At 42.3% G+C, this 17,451-nt stretch overlaps 1 protein-coding gene across 1 annotated transcript in view; it reads left to right on the top strand.

The window, feature by feature from the left end:
- rin3 (Ras and Rab interactor 3) overlaps window positions 1-17,451 on the top strand; it is a 115,425-nt gene that overhangs the window by 48,973 nt on the left and 49,001 nt on the right. The window contains exon 4 of the mRNA XM_043697207.2: window positions 15,120-15,192. Within this exon, the coding sequence (XP_043553142.1) occupies window positions 15,120-15,192 (73 nt within the window). The remainder of the gene's footprint in view (window positions 1-15,119; window positions 15,193-17,451) is intronic.

The raw sequence follows: 17,451 nt of genomic DNA, 5'->3' as shown, positions 1-17,451 counted from the left end.
CATTCCCATCAATGGTGTCACTGGAAATCAAGGAAAACCTCTCTGTTGGTTAGAGTCATACCTGGCACAAAGGAAAATGGTTATGGTTTTTGGAGGTCAGTCATCTCAGTTCTTCTCTGCAGGAGTACCTCTTGTAGTGTCCTATGTCCAACCATCTACAGCTGCTTCATCAATGACCTTCCCTCTATTAGGGCAGAAGTGGGGAAGCTTGCCAATGATTGCGTAATGATCTGCACCATTCACAACACCTCAGATGCTGAAGCAGTCCATGTTCAAATGCAGCAAGATCTGGAGAATATCCAAACTTGGGTGGACAAAGATAATGGTTGATGGGTAATAAATGTCGATTCAGCCAGCAATGCCCACATCTTATGAATGAATAAAAAAAGCCTCAACTCCCTTCCTCCCTACACCAGTAGGATGTGTCAGCATGGTGAAAGAAGAGTTTATATACCACAGAGACAATTAGATATCTACGTGATCTTTTACATATGACATGTAACCACACTAGTCTGCCTGTGCTATGCCTTCAAATGCTATTGAATTGACCACGGCTTAAAACATCTACTGAACAGGATACATTTGCGTAACCACAGGTAGATGTTTGCAGCATTTGCAACGTTATTCATTGGGGACTCAATAGTTAGAGGGTCAGGTAGAAGGCTTGTTGGGAACAAAAGAGACTCAGAAGTTGGTGTGTTGCCTCCCAGGTGCCAGGGTCTGTGATGTCTCAGATCATGTCTTTGGGGTCCTGAAGGGAACCTCTCAGAGGAACCTCTGGACCTGTGCTTTCATAGCGTCGCTAGTATTAAGTTATAACTGGAAATGGATGGATGGATCAGTTTTTGTCCAATGTTTGCAGGAGGGTTTCCTGACACAGTATGTCAAAGGACAGACAAGAGGAGAGGCCACACTGGATCTGGTGCTTGGTAATGAATTTAGTGGTAGGTGAGCACTTTGGAGAGAGTGACCATAATTCAGTTCTGTTTAGTATTAAGGTGTGCCCCGTGACCAGCTCCAAGTTGTAGTCCACATAGGTTAAAAACTACCGAGGTATAAAGAGGGATAGGATGTAAGGCAGGATTTCAGGGAGCCAGGGTAGAAGCTAAAAGCGAGAACAAAGAAAGTTGTTATCTCTGATTTGTTACCCGTGCCACATGATAACAACGTGAGGAACAGGGAGCAATATCAGCTGAACATGTGGCTGCAGGGATGGTGCAGGAGGAAGGGTTTCAGGTTTGTGGATAATTGGGGCTCATTCTGGGGAAGATGGGACCTCTACAAACAAGTGGCCATCACTTGAACCAGGGCGGCTCTAATATCCTGGGTTGGAAATTTGCTGGTGCTGTTCGGGTGGGTTTAAACTAGCTCAGCAGGGGGATGGGAAGTTGTGGTAGTTCCAGTATGCAGGGCGATGAGAGTAGGGAGGACATAGACAGGATTTCACGGTCACAGGAGTGTGTTGGCAGACAGCAAGCTGGTTTGAAGTGTGTCTGCTTCAACGCCAGGAATATCCGGAATAACGTAGGTGAGCTCACAGCATGGATAGGTACCTGGGACTTTGATGTTGTGGCCATTTCTGAGACATGAGTGGAGGAAGGTCAGGAATGGATGTTGCATGTTCCAGGGTTGAGATATTTCATTAAGATCAGGGAAGGTGGTAAAAGAGGGGGAGATGTGGCTTTGTTAGTCAAGGACGGTATAACAGTGGCTGAAAGAACATTTGAAGAGGACTCGTCTACTGAGGTGGTATGGGCTGAGGTTAGAAACAAGAGAGGAGAGGTCAAATTGCTGGGAGGTTTTTATACGCCTCCGCAAAGTTCCAGGGATGTGGAGGAGAGGATTGGCAAATCGATTCTGGGTAGGAGTGAAAGGAACAGCGTGGTCATTAAGGGGGACTTTAACTTCCCCAACATTGACTGGAAATGTTATAACTCAAGTACGTTGGATGGATCAGTTTTTGTCCAATGTGTGCAGGAGGGTTTCCTGACACAGTATGTCAAAGGACAGACAAGAGGAGAGGCCACACTGGATCTGGTGCTTGGTAATGAATTTAGTGGTAGGTGAGCACTTTGGAGAGAGTGACCATAATTCAGTTCTGTTTAGTTTAATGATGGAAAGGAATACATACATGCCACAAGGCAAGAGTTATAAATGGGGGAAGGGCAATTAATATGCGATGAGGTAAGATTTTAGAGGCATAGAATGGGGCAGCAAAATGCAGGGGATGGGGTCAATCGAAATGTGGAGCTGGTTTAAGGAACAGATATTGTGTGTCTTTGATAGGTATGTTCCTCGCAGGCAGGGAGCAAGTGATAAGGTAAGGGAACCGTGGTTTACAAAACAAATTGTATCTCTTGTTAAGCGGAAGTGGGAGGCTTATTACTTTGAGATGAGGTGGTTCAAATGAGGTGATGGAGAGTTAAAGAGTAGCTAGGAAGGATTTAAAGAAAAAATTAAGAAAAGCAAGGAGGGGACATGAGCAGTCTTTAGCAGGTAGAATAAAGGAGAACCCTAAAGCTTTCTATAGGTATGTGAGGAATAAAAGGATGACTAGGGTAGGTATAGGGTCAGTCAAAGACCAAAGTGGGAAGTTGTGTGTGGACCCTGTGGAGATCGGAGATGTGCTGAACGACTATTTCTCAGCTGTTTTCACTCAGGAAAAGGAAAACATTGTTGAGGAGAAGACTGAGATACGGGCTATTAGACTTGAAAGGATTGAGGTTAGTAAGGAGGAGAAGGAGTGAAAGTAGATAAGTCCCCTGAGCCAGTTGGGATTTTTCCAAGAATTCTCTGGGAAGGAGGAGATGGCTGAGCCTTTGGCCTTGACCTTTGAGTCATCATTGTGTACAGGTTTAGTCTCTGAGGACTGGAGGATTGCAAATATTGTGCCCTTGTTCAAAAAGGACAGCAGAGATGACCCAGGTAATTATCGACCAGTGAGCCTATTGTTGGAAACGTTTTGGAAAGGATTATAAGAGATAGGATTTATAATCATCTAGCAAGCAACAATTTGATTGAAAATAGTCAACATAGATTCATCAAGAGCAGGTCCTATCTCACAAACCAAACATGTGGATGAGGGTAGGGCAGTTGACGTAGTGTACATGGAGCTGAAAATGTATTGCTGGAAAAGCGCAGCAGGTCAGGCAGCATCCAAGGAGCAGGAGAATCGACGTTTCGGGCATGAGCCCTTGCCCGAAACGTCGATTCCCCTGCTCCTTGGATGCTGCCTGACCTGCTGCGCTTTACCAGCAACACATTTTCAGCTCTGATCTCTAGCATCTGCAGTCCTCACTTTCTCCTCATAGTGTACATGGACTCCAGTAAAGCCTTTGACAAGATTCCACATGGTAGGCTTTTGGAGAAAATGCGGAGTCATGGGATTGAAGGTGACTTAGCAGTTTGGATTAGAAACTGGCTTTCTGTAAGAAGGCAACGAGTTGTGGTTGAAGGAAAGTATTCAGCCTGGAGTCCGGTTACTGGTGGTATGCCTCAAGAATCTGTTTTGGGACCATAGCTGTTTGTCATTTCTATAAATGACTTGGACGCAGGCATAGGTGGATGGGTTAGTAAGTTTGCAGATGATACCAAAGTCAGTGGAGTAGTGGACAGTGTGGTCGAATGTTATGGGTTGCAGGGAGACTTTGATAAACTGCAGAATTGAGCTGAAAGGTGGCAAATGGAGTTCAATGCAGATAAATGTGAGGTGATTCATTTATTCTTGGGAGGAATAACAGGAAGACAGAATACTTGGTCAATGGGAAAATACTTGGTAATACGGATGTGCAGAGGGATCTTCGTGTTCATGTACATAGATCCCTGAAAGTTGCCACCCAGGTTCATAGTGCTGTTAAGAAGGCATACGGTGTGTTAAGTTTTATTGGTAGAGGGATTGAGTTCCGGAGCCACGATGTCATGCTACATCTGTACAAAATGCCAGTGTGGCCTCACTTGGAGTATTGTGTGCAGTTCTGGTCGCACCATTACAGGAAGGATTGGAAAAGGGTGCCGAGGAGATTTACCAGGATGTTGCCTGGTCTGGAGAGAAAGTCTTATGAGGAAAGGCTGAGGAACTTGGGTCTGTTCTCATTGGAGAGAAGACAGCTAAGAGGGGATTTGATAGAGACATACAAGATGATCAGAGGATTAGATAGGGTGGACAGTGAGAGTCTTTTTCCTTGGATGATGATGTCAGCTTGTATGAGGGGGCATAGCTACAAGTTGAGGGGTGATAGATTTAAGATAGATGTCAAAAACAGGTTCTTTATTCAGAGACTGGTAAGGGCGTGGAATGCCCTGCTGCCAATGTAGTTAACTCAGCCACATTAGGGGCATTTAAACAACCCTGGATAAGCACATGGATGATGATGGGATAGTGTAGGGGGATGGGCTTAGATTAGTTCACAGGTCAGTGCAACATCAAGGGACGAAGGGCCTTTTCTGCGCTGTATTGTTCTGTATTCTATGTTCTATTAACCGGACAGAATTCAAGCATAAATTTGTCATGCTGTTTTGCACAAGGCTAACCCAGTTTACAAGTTTAGAAATTGGACCTAGATAGTAGAACACTAGAGCCACAGGATCTTGGCAACCTTGGAACTAAAGACCAGTAAGCCTAATATCTGTGGTGGGTAAGTTACTTGAGGAGATTCTGAAGTATTTCCATTTGGAAAGACAGGGTTTGATTAGGAGTCGTCAGCATGGCTTTGTGCGTTGCGTATCATGCCTCACAGATTTGTTAGGATTCTTTGATGAAGTGACCAGGAGGGTAGATGAAGGCAGGGCAGTAGACATAGTCTATATGGATTTCAGGAGGGCATTTGATAAGGTTCCACATGTTAGGCTGCTGTGGAAGGTTAGATTGTATGGAATCCAGGGGAAGCTGAAAATTGCATACATAATTGGTTTTGATGGGAGGAAGCAGAGGGTGATAGTGGAAGGATGCTTGTTGGACTGGAGTGCCTCAGGGGTTAATGCTGGGTACATTGCTGTTTGCTATCTCTATCAATGATTTAGATGAAAATGCACAAGGCATGATTAGTAAATTTACTGATGACACTAAAATCGGTGGTCTTGTGGACAGGGAGGAAGGTTGTCAGGAATTACAGCAGGATCTTGATCAGCTGGGGAAATGGGCTAAGAAATGGCAAATGGAGTTTAATATAGGTAAGTGTGAGGTGTTACCTTGTGGAAAGTCAAATCAAGGTAGGAGTTTCATGGTGAATGGTAGGGCCTTAAGGAGTTTAGTGGAACAGAGGGACCTGGGAGTTCAGGTGCACAGTTCTCTGAAAGTGAGTCACAGGTAGACAGGGCAGTGAAGAAGTCCTTTGGCACACTGACCTTTATTGAATAAAGAAGTTGGGAAGTAATGTTGCAGTTGTACAGAACATTGATGGGGTTGCATTTGAAGTATTGTGTTCATTTTTGGTCATCTTGCTATAGGAAGGCTGTTATTAAACTGGAAAGAGTGCAGAAGATATTTACAAGGATGTTGCCAGGACTCAAGGGACTGAGTTATTGGGAGAGGCTGGACAAGCTAGGACTTTTTTCTTTAGAGCATAGGTGACTGAAGGGGTATCTTATAGAAGTGTGTAAGATCATGAGAGGCATGGATAGGGTGAATGCACTCAAGTCTTTTTCCCAAGGATGGGGAATCAAGGACTGGAGGGCATCATTTTAAGGTGAGAGGGGAAAGAATAAAAGGGAACCTGAGGGGCAACCTTTTTACACAGAGGCTGGTATGCATATGGAATAAGCTGCCAGTGGAATTGGTTGAGGCGGCTACATTAACAACATTTAAAAGGCATTTGGCCAAATACATGGATAGAAAGGTTTAGTAGGATATGGGCTAAATGCAAGGAAATGCTGTTAGCATAGATGGACATTTTGGTTAGCATGGACCAGTTTGGACCAAGAGGCCTGTCTTTGTGAGAAAGGACTCTATAGCTCTATCTTATGGAATTGCTGCTTTCTCTAAACTCCAAGGTCGAATTGATGTGTAACATGAAGTGTTCTCTCAGGCAATGTGAAGAGCAAGCATGTAGCAGCAATCAAAAAGTGGCCGATGAGGCTTCATCCCTTGGCAATGGCCCCTCCCTGACCTCTTGATAGAGACAAAGCTATTCAAAGCCTTCCGTCTGCACACTTAGTGACCCAAAATATAGAAGCTGCAGTAACTGTAGAAGAGATGAACAATGAGTGCGATCAAAGCATATTATTGCTCAAATCAAGAATCTGCATTCAGCCTTCAGAGAAATAACAATACCTTACAGTTCCTTTCTGAACTTCTGATTCGGAGATGCCGGTGTTGGACTGGGGTGTACAAAGTTAAAAATCACACAACACCAGGTTATAGTCCAACAGGTTTCATTGGAAGCACACTAGCTTTCGGAGCGACGCTCACCTGATGAAGGAGCGTCGCTCCGAAAGCTAGTGTGCTTCCAATTAAACCTGTTTGACTATAACCTGGTGTTGTGTGATTTTTAACTTTCTGAACTTCATAATTCAGGAGGTACTGCACTTTGATCTGATTGATGCAGATATCATTTCCCAGGTGAATCGAAGATACTGGAGGCAGACCATCAGAGTGATGTACACTCAGAGGAATCTCCACTGAGTGTTGCATTAATGGTTTTGCAGAACTCAGTTTAATGTTGATACCTCACCTTGATCTCCTTCTCCCCCGTGTGCAAATGGCGACATTCATTCAATCTGCTACCAACCTACAGCAATAACAACGTATCAGTTCTCTAGGTCTTAACATGACCTTGCCAGCCATTTTGAATTTAATTGATTATTTTCTGCACTGGGCTAGTACCTTGTTGATGAGTGACAGCTCCCTTCAGGCAAGCGTAACAGTCTGGAAGGATCTTGCACAGCCAAATCTGTGTTTTTTGTCTCTCATTTCATTCAGAAGGGCTGATTCTTCTTCACTGGATTGGCATTATGATCTGCTGCTCTTTGACTAGATGGTGCCCACATAGCCATAATAAAATTGCACAGTGAAGTCATTCAAGGGTGAAGTGAAAAGGTCAGATATTATTCCTCTCTTACTGTTAGTGCCTAAGGATAAAGGCTGAACTATTATTCTGAGTACTGTGTTGGGTTTCAATGAAGGTAAAATACTTGTTTTATGCCAATGATTGTGCCAAACGGTGTGCAAAAAAAGAAACTGTATGTTCCATTCTCTATATGCCACCAATGGATGCTATAATGGCAAACTCGCTTTCAGGAAATTTTTTTTAATGAAACATGAATCATAATGAGGGGTCAACCTGAAGGTGTAACAAGAAGTTAGTAAAGTAGATAAAGTAGCTGACCAGTGGAGTGCCACAAGGATCGGTGCTGGGTCCTCTACTTTTTGTCATTTACATAAATGATTTGGATGCGAGCATAAAAGATACAGTTATTAAGTTTGTAGATGACACCAAAATTGGAGATGTAGTGGACAGTGAAGAGGGTTACCTCAGATTACAACAGGATCTTGACCAGATGGGCCAATGGGCTGAGAAGTGGCAGATGGAGTTTAATTCGGATAAATGCGAGGTGCTGCATTTTGGGAAAGCAAATCTTAGCAGGACTTATACTCTTAATGATAAGATCCTAGGGAGTGTTGCTGAACAAAGAGACCTTGGAGTGCAGGTACATAGCTCCTTGAGAGTAGAGTCGCAAGTAGATAGGATAGTAAAGAAGGCATTTGGTATGCTTTCGTTTATTGGTCAGTGTATTGAGTACAGGAGTTGGGAGGTCATGTTGCGGCAGTACAGGACATTGGTTAGGCCACTGTTGGAATATTGCGTGCATTTCTGGTCTCCTTCCAGTCGGAAAGATGTTGTGAAACTTGAAAGGGCTCAGAAAAGATTTACAAGGATGGAGAATTTGAGCTATAGGGAGAGGCTGAACAGGCTGGGGCTGTTTTCCCTGGAGCGTCAGAGGCTGAGGGGTGACCTTATAGAGGTTTACAAAATTATGAGGGGCATGGATAGGATAATTAGGTAAAGTCTTTTCCCTGGGGTGGGGGAGTCCAGAATTAGAGGGCATAGGTTTAGGGTGAGATGGGAAAGATATAAAAGAGACCTACAGGGCAACTTTTTCATACAGGGTGGTACGTGTATGTAATGAGCTGCCAGATGAAGTGGTGGAGCCTGGTACAATTGCAACATTTAAGAGGCATTTGGTTGGGTATATGAATAAGAAGGGTTTGGAGGGATATGGGCCAGCTGCTGGCAGGTGGGACTAGATTGGGTTGGGGTATCTGGTCGGCATGGACAGGTTGGACCGAAGGGTCTGTTTCCATGCTGTATATCTCTATGACTCTATGACTGGGACTGCAGCATTGTGTCCTCCATTATGTTGTGTTGCACGATCACCATATTAAATAGGACAGACTTCAAACAGATGTAGCAAATCAAGACTGGGCATCCATGAGGTGCTTTGGGCCATCAGCAGCAGAATGTACTCCAGCACAATCTGTAGCTACATGGCCCAGCATGTCTTCCACTCAACCATAACTGTAAAGCCAGGGGAATAATCCTGGTTCAATGCAGAGTGCAGGAGACCGTGCCAGGAACAGCACTAGGCATACCTGAAAATGAGGTCTCAACCTGTTGAAACTATCAAACAGTACTACTTGCATGCCAACTGTAATGATCTAGGCCGGACCACTCAAGACACTCTTAGGCAGGTAACTCAGACCATAACTTTGCAATTTGTTTCACAAAGTGCACAGTGAAAATTACCCGGATTAAGTTAGCAAAGTTGGCTACCAGGGTTTAAAACAGACAAAAATTTATTAACAAAATTACACAATGAAACAAAAGAACAGAATAAAGAATCTCTACAGAACCCTGTCTATCCAAACTAGACTTAATTATGCTGCTCCAAATAGACACAACAGACCCACTAAGCAAACCCTGTTGAAACACAATTTAAAAAATGGAACAGATGCTTACAGGTTGAAGTTAGAAGGGCAGAAGAAGAGAGAGAGAGAGAGAAAAACAGACTATTTTCACACAGCTTACTGTTGAACTCCCAACTAGGTCTGGACAGAACTGCTCAGCGAGAGAGCTGACCGCTCCCCTTCATTATACAGGTCACATTTAAAACATGACCACTTTGACCTGAAATCTCATCAGTTTACATATAAACAAAAACCCTTTCAAAATCCTCTTCATCCCTGTACCAAGCTAGTTTAATTAGAGCCTAGCCCATTTATGACCCCTCTGAAAAAAAATATCAAGGAACAGCTTGTGGAAAAAAGGAATCAGCTTTTTAATACAACCACCATCAGCCGCACATGATAGACAGAGCTGAGTGATCGGATCAGATCCAAACTCTGCAGTACTGCCACGCCCAGTCATGAATCATGGTAGGCAATTAAAAATCTCACTGAAGGAGGAGGCTCCACAAATATCCCAAGTCTCAATAATGGAAGAGCCTAGCACATCAGTGCAAAAGATAAGGCTGAAGCTTTCGCAGCAATCTTGAGCTAGAAGTGCCAAGTGGATGATCTATCTCAGCCTCCTCCAGTACTCCTCAGCATCACAGATACCAGTCTGAAACCAATTCGGTTTACTCCACGTGATATCAAGAAACGGTTGGAGGCACTGGGTAGTGCAACAGCTATGGGCACTGACAACATTCCAGGCAGTATCTGTGGGGAAGAAGTAGAGTTAATACTTTTAGTCTAGTGACTCTTCATCAGAACTGATATCAGCTAGGAAAAGTAGTATTTATGTCGAAGCTGGGCGGGAGGTGTCATGGCCTGATGAGGTGAGTGGATAGGTGGAGACAGAACCCAGACAGAGAGATATGAAAGGACATTGTTGATAATAAGACAGGACAGAAGTGAAGCCGATTGAGCTGAGAGAAGGAGAGAACCATCAGGCTGTCCTGAAAGCAATCCACGTCATTAAGGACCAGGGTTTGGGCGTGGGTGAAAAATCATGGAAGGACAGAAACAGTTATTGAGCTCGATGTTGAGTCCTAAAGGCTGTTGGGTGTCCAAACCAAATCTGAGCTGCTGCTGAGTTTCTCCTTCTATTTCTGTTTATATTCAGATCTCCAGTATCTGCAGTTCTTTGTTCTATTTGACTGCGCTTTCGCTAGTCAGTTTCTCCTGTCCTGTTTACCTCTCTTCTGGATCCAGTCTTTGTTTCTTTACTTGTCTCATTATTATCTTTTTTTGCCTTGCACCATCATCTCTTTTCTTCTTTTTGCTTCTCCTGCCCTCTACAGATATTCCTGTTGTACTTCCATTGTGATCCCACCTCTATTAAATCTCCGTCTCCACTTTCTTCCTGTTCTGATGAAAAGGTCATCAGTCTCAAAGGTGAATCCTGTTTCTCTCGCCACAAATGCTGCCAGACTTAGAGTGTTTTCAGCAATTTCTGTTCTTATTTCAGATTTCCCATGATTTAATAAACCTCTATAAGGTCACCCCGCAGCCTATGACGCTCTTCTGCCCAAAACGTCGATTCTCCTGCTCCTCGGATGCTGCCTGACCTGCTGTGCTTTTCCAGCAACACACTCTCGACTCTGATCTCCAGCATCTGCAGTCCTCGCTTTCTCCAAACGTTAGACCAATTTTCTTTCAAACCCTAATTTAATCCATATCCATAACAATATCTGGAGGTGAGGTACAATCCAAATCCTGACCACTGTTTGGGGAAGGGCTTTTCCTCAAGTTGCCTTTAGTTCTTTTGCCAATCAAATTTAATAAAATTAAATGAGTCATCTGATTAATTGAACCTTCAGCCATTAGAAGCAGTTTCTATTTATTCTATCGGATCCTTCCTAAAGTTGTACACCTCCATCAAATTCTTCAGGCTTCTTGGCTGAGATGAGAGCCCATGGTGTTGGAGATGGTATATTGGCATGGATTAAGAATTGATGAATGGGCAGGAAGTAATTTTCTGTCTGTAACTGGTGGAGTTCCACAGTGATCAGTGCTGGAACTGTTACTGCTTTTAATATATTTTAATGACTTCAATGAAGGAAGCAAATAAACTGTAGCCACATTTGCAGAAAATATTGAGGTGGAAAGGTAGGTAGAGAGAGGGATACAGAAAGTTTACAGAGAGACATTGATAGGTTAAGTAAGTGTGTAAGAAGTTGGCAAATGGAATATAAAGTGGGAAAATGCGAAGTTGATCATTTGGGAAGGGAGACCAAAAGAACAGTATTATTTAAATAGAGAAAGCTGCAGGAAATGACCACATAAAGGGACTTCCACTTATTTGTACATGAAGCGCAGAAAGTGAGCACACAGGTGCATCAAGTAATCAGAAAGCCTCATGGAATGTTGGCCATTATCTCTAGGGGGTTAGAGTATAAGATTAGAGAAGTCTTACTGCAATTGTAGAAAGTGCTGGTGAGTTTTGGTAACTTTATTAAAAAAAAAATATTATTTCAATGGAGGCAGCTCAGAGAAAGTTTCCTAGGACAGTCCTTGGTATGGAGGGATTGTCTTCTGATCAAAGGTTAAAGTTTGGGAACTCTACTCATTGGACTTTAGAAGAATGAGAGGTGATCAATTAAAACATATTTGATTCTTAAGGGGCTTGACAGGCTAAATGCTGAGAGGATATTTCCTCTCATGGGTGAGTTTAGGACCAACAGGCATAGTCACAGAATAAAGGGGCGGCAATTTAAGATGGAGGTGATGAGGAATTTCTTCTCTCAAATGGTTGTGAGTCTTTGCAATTCCTTGCCTCACGGAGCTGTGGGATAGAGTCCTTGTGTATAATTGAGACTGAGATAGATTTTTGGTCAGTTGGGAATCAAGGGTTATGGGGAAAGGGCAGGAAAGCAGACATGATGAGCATTGGATCAGTCATGATCCTGTTGGGTGGTGGATCAGGCTCAAGGGACCAAATGCCAAATCCTATTTCTCTTTGTCTTTTGGTCTCATGTCAACAACTCCAGATTCTCTGTAGTCCATCAAGTCCAGAGCTATTCTAGTAAGTCTTCTTAACCCACTACAGAGCTTTCCTCTCCAAGAGTTGCCAGAATTAAGATCAGATGTGACAGCAACTGTTCTGTATAAGTTCAGCAAACTTGCTTTGCTTTTGTACTCTATGCCTCTGTTGTTAAAAAGCATTGAAAGCTAAACTTTCAGAATGATACAGTTTACAGCCACTGTTTTGTTATATAGTTACCACCATCTACCCACCATTCGTATTCAACAGATGCCATCACCAAACGCATCTTCACAGCATGTCCCAAAACCCCTTCGTCATTCCAAATGGATTATTCCCTCCCTAAAACTCTGACAACTCGGAAAACCTCAATTTTCCATTCTCATCTCACGACATTTTCCTCTGCAAGTACAAGAGATACAGCACCTGCTTTTTTAGATTCTTTCTTCCCATTGACTCCCTCAAAGTGAAACAGTGATTTGCTTGCAATCCTTTTAATTTCGTAAACTCACAATCCAACCTACTTTACATTGAGTTCAACAATATCAGACATTAACTCACCACTTCTTCTTTTTAGACTGGAGTTGTAGGTAAGGATTGTTGGTAAGATTTGGGAGTCACACATCACCCAAATGGCGAAGGGGTTTTGGGACATGCTGTGAAGACGTGTTTGGTGATGGCATCTGTTGAATATGAATGGTGGGTAGATGGTGGTAACTATATGACAAAACAGTGGCTGTAAACTGTTATCATTCTGAAAGCCTAGCTTTCAATGCAGAGTTCTATCAAAATGCCAAATGTTTCACAATACACTGCATGCTTCGTTCTCCATTATAAGTACAGAACTTCAGTACAGAACTCATTAGTCATTTCAAGTAAGTCTCGTAAAGGCTCAGTCAGACATAAGGCATAAGCTGTATAAATAGGAAAAGCATATAATAGTTACAAGCCGGAGGACAAAAGGACACATAGCGCAGAGTGAAGCAGCCTTCTGTTCTGTAGCCAAAATGTTAACAAATGTTTTGTCCAGTCTTCCTCTACATTCCCAGGTCTTCCTCAATCAGAGGAGAAAGTGAGGTCTGCAGATGTTGGAGATCAGAGCTGAAAATGTGTTGCTGGAAAAGCGCAGCAGGTCAGGCAGCATCCAGGAAGGGCTTATGCCCGAAACGTCGATTCTCCTGTTCCTTGGATGCTGCCTGACCTGCTGCGCTTTTCCAGCAACACATTTTCAGCTTCCTCAATCAGAAAATGGCAGCTGCCTGGTGAGGACTGTCCCCTGCCTCCTTGCATCTGTTGGTAAACTTCATTTCTAGGAGCTGTTTTCCCTGTATCAGTCACTTATTCAAATACTTCTGGTTCACGGCCACAGGTCAGGTACCCAAAATGTGACTACTTCCCCTATCCATCACTTTTAGTTTACCTCAAGCTTGGAGTTATTTGTTAGCCTTTATGAGACACTTGTGTAGATGACAGAGTATAAGTCAACTCCGGAATATCATTATAGAAGTCGAAACTAGGAGACTTTAACATTTTTAGAGACTTTATATGGGTTTTTCCAGAGAGAGAAGAGCAATAATGTTTCTGTCAGGTAGCCTCATACTTTGTGTAATAACCCCATATGAAGTAGGTTTATAATGAATTAGTGTTAAAGTCTTTCTCCTCTTGTCATTAGCAAAATTAGCAACCATAATGAAAATTACTATCTCATTTTACATAGAGATTGTAAACTGTTGAGCTCCTAACAATGATCCCTATGACGCTATTCATTACATCTTGCCAACCTGAAAATGACCATTTTATGACTGTTTTGTTTCCTGTTAGCTAGGCAGAGTTCTATCCAAATGCCAAATGTTTCACAGTTCATTCTCCATTATAATCTTTAATAAGCCACCTTATCACTCCATGCTTTTTGGAAATCTAAATACAATGCAATTCTCCATAATTCACAGCATATTTTAATTCCAAAAAGATCTCCAATAAATTGGTTCAACATAATTATCCTTTAATATAACCATCTAGGAAAAAGTGAGGACTGCAGATGCTGGAGATCAGAGTAAAAGAGTGTGGTGCTGGAAAAGCACAGCAGGTCAGGCAACATCAAGGAGCAGGAGAGTCGACATTTCCAACATAAACGCTTCATCAGGAATCTTGATCTCCTGCTGCTTGGATGCCACCTGACCGGCTGTGCTTTTCCAGCACCCCACTCTTTGACTTTAATGTAACTCTGTGTGATTACCTTGAACTTTTCTCAGTGGCTCTGCTATAGTTTCTGCAATATAAGCTTCTAACATTTTCAATGTGACAGATGTTAAGCTGACTGACCTGTAGTTTCCTGTTTGATGGCTCCCTCTCTTTGCAAATTAAATCATTATTCACTATGTCCCAGTCTAATTGAACCTTTCCCAAAAGTGGGCAAGTGTGGAAAATTAAGGTCACGTATCAACTGTCTCACCAGTCACTACTTTAAGAACCAAAGCTGAAGTTCATCAGGACTCAGGGACTTCACAGGCCATAGCTCCAGCAATGTGCTCAGATGGAATCTGTACTACTTCCCTGGTGATTGTAATTCTCCTGCATTTGTCTCTCCCTTCCATTTCCTGAATTACAGTTATTTCCAGAATATTACTTGTATCCTCCAATAGTGAAGACCAATGCAAACTATCTGTTCAATTCATGAAGCTGCAGCTTCAGATTTATGATTGCAGGTTTATAAAGCAGCCTCTTGCTGATCTGAATGGTTCTGTGAAGCTGACACACCCAGCCATTGCATGCAGTGTTGGGGTTTCTATGCCCACAGTGCTCTCATCAGATCAAATCTTGTGTCCTCCCTTGTGACAAGTTTGATGGCAGGTGTCATTTAATCAGCTAGAAAAATAGTTAATTGTTCAACCACTAATATTGAGTCAGCAGCAGGAGGGTGGTTCACTCAATGGGGTCATTCAAGAGCTACTGGATGGAGGGGAGCCCTTGGCTAAAGGCAGTCAGTACCTGATTTCAGCAAAGGGAAGGATGTATTTCTTGCAGTGTCTCTGTGGTTGGCGGACTGATAGACATTTGTGCTCATCACATGACGTCTGTTTAACATGTGGCAATCTTGGAAATATATTCACAAAACAAATAGTTCCTGGCTGTTTACAAATATAACACCATTAATTCAGGGTTACTGAAGCTCTCAATTATTTTATTCTTTCCTTTCAGTTATGTATTTGGATGGCTCTTTATTGGTTTTTGAAGATATCTTCAAAATGGTGGCATTCTATTGTGTGAGCAGGTAAGTTAATGTTTGACTGATCCATATGGTGTGCAATGCAAGTTTTTACTATCTGTTCCCAGAATCCCAATGTGCTCAGTGCTATGTCATAATAAAAACTATGTTGTGTGTTTAATGTGATTATTTTTTCCACTTCTTAACAAAATCTGCTGCCTTGATATGTTGCTTATGCTTATGCTGCTGTTTCTCAGTTGGGTGGACCAGCCGTTTGTCCATTGTTATCCTTAAGTAAACAGTATGAGCCCATTTTCAAGTGAGACTTCACAGCAATAATTTTCAACATGGAGGCTTTAGGAATTGTATGAGAAAGCTATGGATTGACATCATCTAACTCTTCACAGTTAGAGGTTGGTTGCACAATATTTCTGCTATGAGTTTAGTAGGAGCCATGTGCCTATCATCAGGATTCTAAGTGAGTGAGTATTTCTTGTAATAATGACGAATAACTATGTTACAGCAGAAACCATGATTCGTTAGTATCACTGTATAGTAAACAGAGAGTTCCTCTTTCTAAATGCATCATAACCCAAATAGGACCCATTCTATATTTGATGCCACCACTGCTGCTGCATTGGCTTTTCTTTGGATTTGGAATCTCCAAATTAATTGCACTGCACAGATTAATGGAAGGCTGCAATTTTCCTAGCAATTAGATGTAGCCCTTTTCTTGAAAATAATGTTTTCGGTTTCTTTTAAATTTAATAACAATCTGGAATTAAGAACTAACCTAATGCTGGCCATATAACCATTACCTATTGTTGTAAGAACCCAGCTCATTCATTAAAGCCCTTTAGGGAAGGAAATCTGCCATCCTTGCCTGGTCTGGCCTATATGTGACTCCTGACCCACTGTAATGTGGTTCGATCTTAACTGTCCTTTGAAATGGCCCAGCAAGCCAGTCCTTTTCAGCCCAGTTAGGGATGGGCAATAACTATTGGCCTTGTCAATAGCACACATATCCCCTGAGTGAACAATTTTACAAGAAGAATCATGTGACCATACCCATTTAGGTCCAACAAATTGAATTCTGAATCTGAAATTGGTTTGAGTCTGTTCCAGTGGCATTGGGCAGGAAGTGTTGATACTCCATTGAACCCATTTTAAACAAATGTTGGAAACTGCCTCCTTAGAACTGGAGCCAGGACAAATCTAGTCCAATGTGGCCTGCCATTCAAATGATGCCTAAATATAGAGATCTCTTCAGCGTCCACTTCAAGAAAATTCCCTGAGCAAGAAAATTCAGGGAGACTAAAAACTGATTGAAGGAATATAACCAACCTGTTAACATCATAATGTGCCCTGTGCAAAATACTGCTTAGACTTTACTTGAGAATCAGTATGCACAAATTGCATTGCAAGCATGATATTTCACAATCTGCGTTTAGAAATTTACCATAAACCACCCCGCACAAAACCAATGTAAAGGGCTATCTACTAAGGCACTTCTTCAGCACTGAGTGCTCAGGCTTCAAGAACAATGATACTGCTCTCATTAATGAATATGTGTACTGCTGTACTCCATTTGATGGTCAGTACAAAGTCGCATTTGTTCTCTGCACTTTGAATTTCTGCTGCCAAAAGGTTTGGTTCCAGGCACCAACTCTAGTGCAAGAGCAACACAAAACAATTTTAAGTACTGCCACTGTGCAGATGGGTAAGTAGCTATTACTATAGTTATGATATTTATGACCCTGTTGCATATTATTTGAAAAAGGGCATTCGAATCCACTCCAGTTTCAAATGAGGGATGGGATTGCATGTAATCAGGGTCCAGTCATGTAGCTACGATCCTGGTTATAAGCCTTAGTTATAAATGGGTTGTACAGCTCTGTTCCTTTTGCACTAATTTTCAGCAACCTAACCAGGATTCCTTAAGTGACTCTCTGAAAACTTTCTTGGAATAGGAACACAAAAACAAATCATATTTTCTTGCCTCTCATTCCCCAAACTACCCCCGTTCCCCATTCCCACCTTCATAGAATCATAGAATTCCCTTGCTCACTGCCTGTTGTGGCCGTAAACTAAACATTGACCTGATAGGGTCATGTCATATCAGACATTGAAACAGCCATTTGAGTCCAAAATGATGCTTTCATCCATGTCATACACCCAGGCTAACATCCTTCTCCTGATCTCTCTCAAATTCTTCTTTTTCATTCAACTATCTCTATTTTAAAATAATTATGGACTCTATATTGGGGCATATTGGCAAGATAATGCACAAAATGTATTTAGTTTGCGTCACTGTTTATTGCTCTG

The sequence above is a fragment of the Chiloscyllium plagiosum genome, unplaced genomic scaffold (assembly GCF_037043375.1).
Source record: "Chiloscyllium plagiosum isolate Xiang-an unplaced genomic scaffold, Cpla_swu_hap1 HiC_scaffold_8, whole genome shotgun sequence".
Classification (NCBI taxonomy): Eukaryota; Metazoa; Chordata; class Chondrichthyes; order Orectolobiformes; family Hemiscylliidae; genus Chiloscyllium; species Chiloscyllium plagiosum.
Note: the sequence above shows the minus strand (reverse complement) of the source record. Positions and strands in the feature narration are given on the sequence as shown.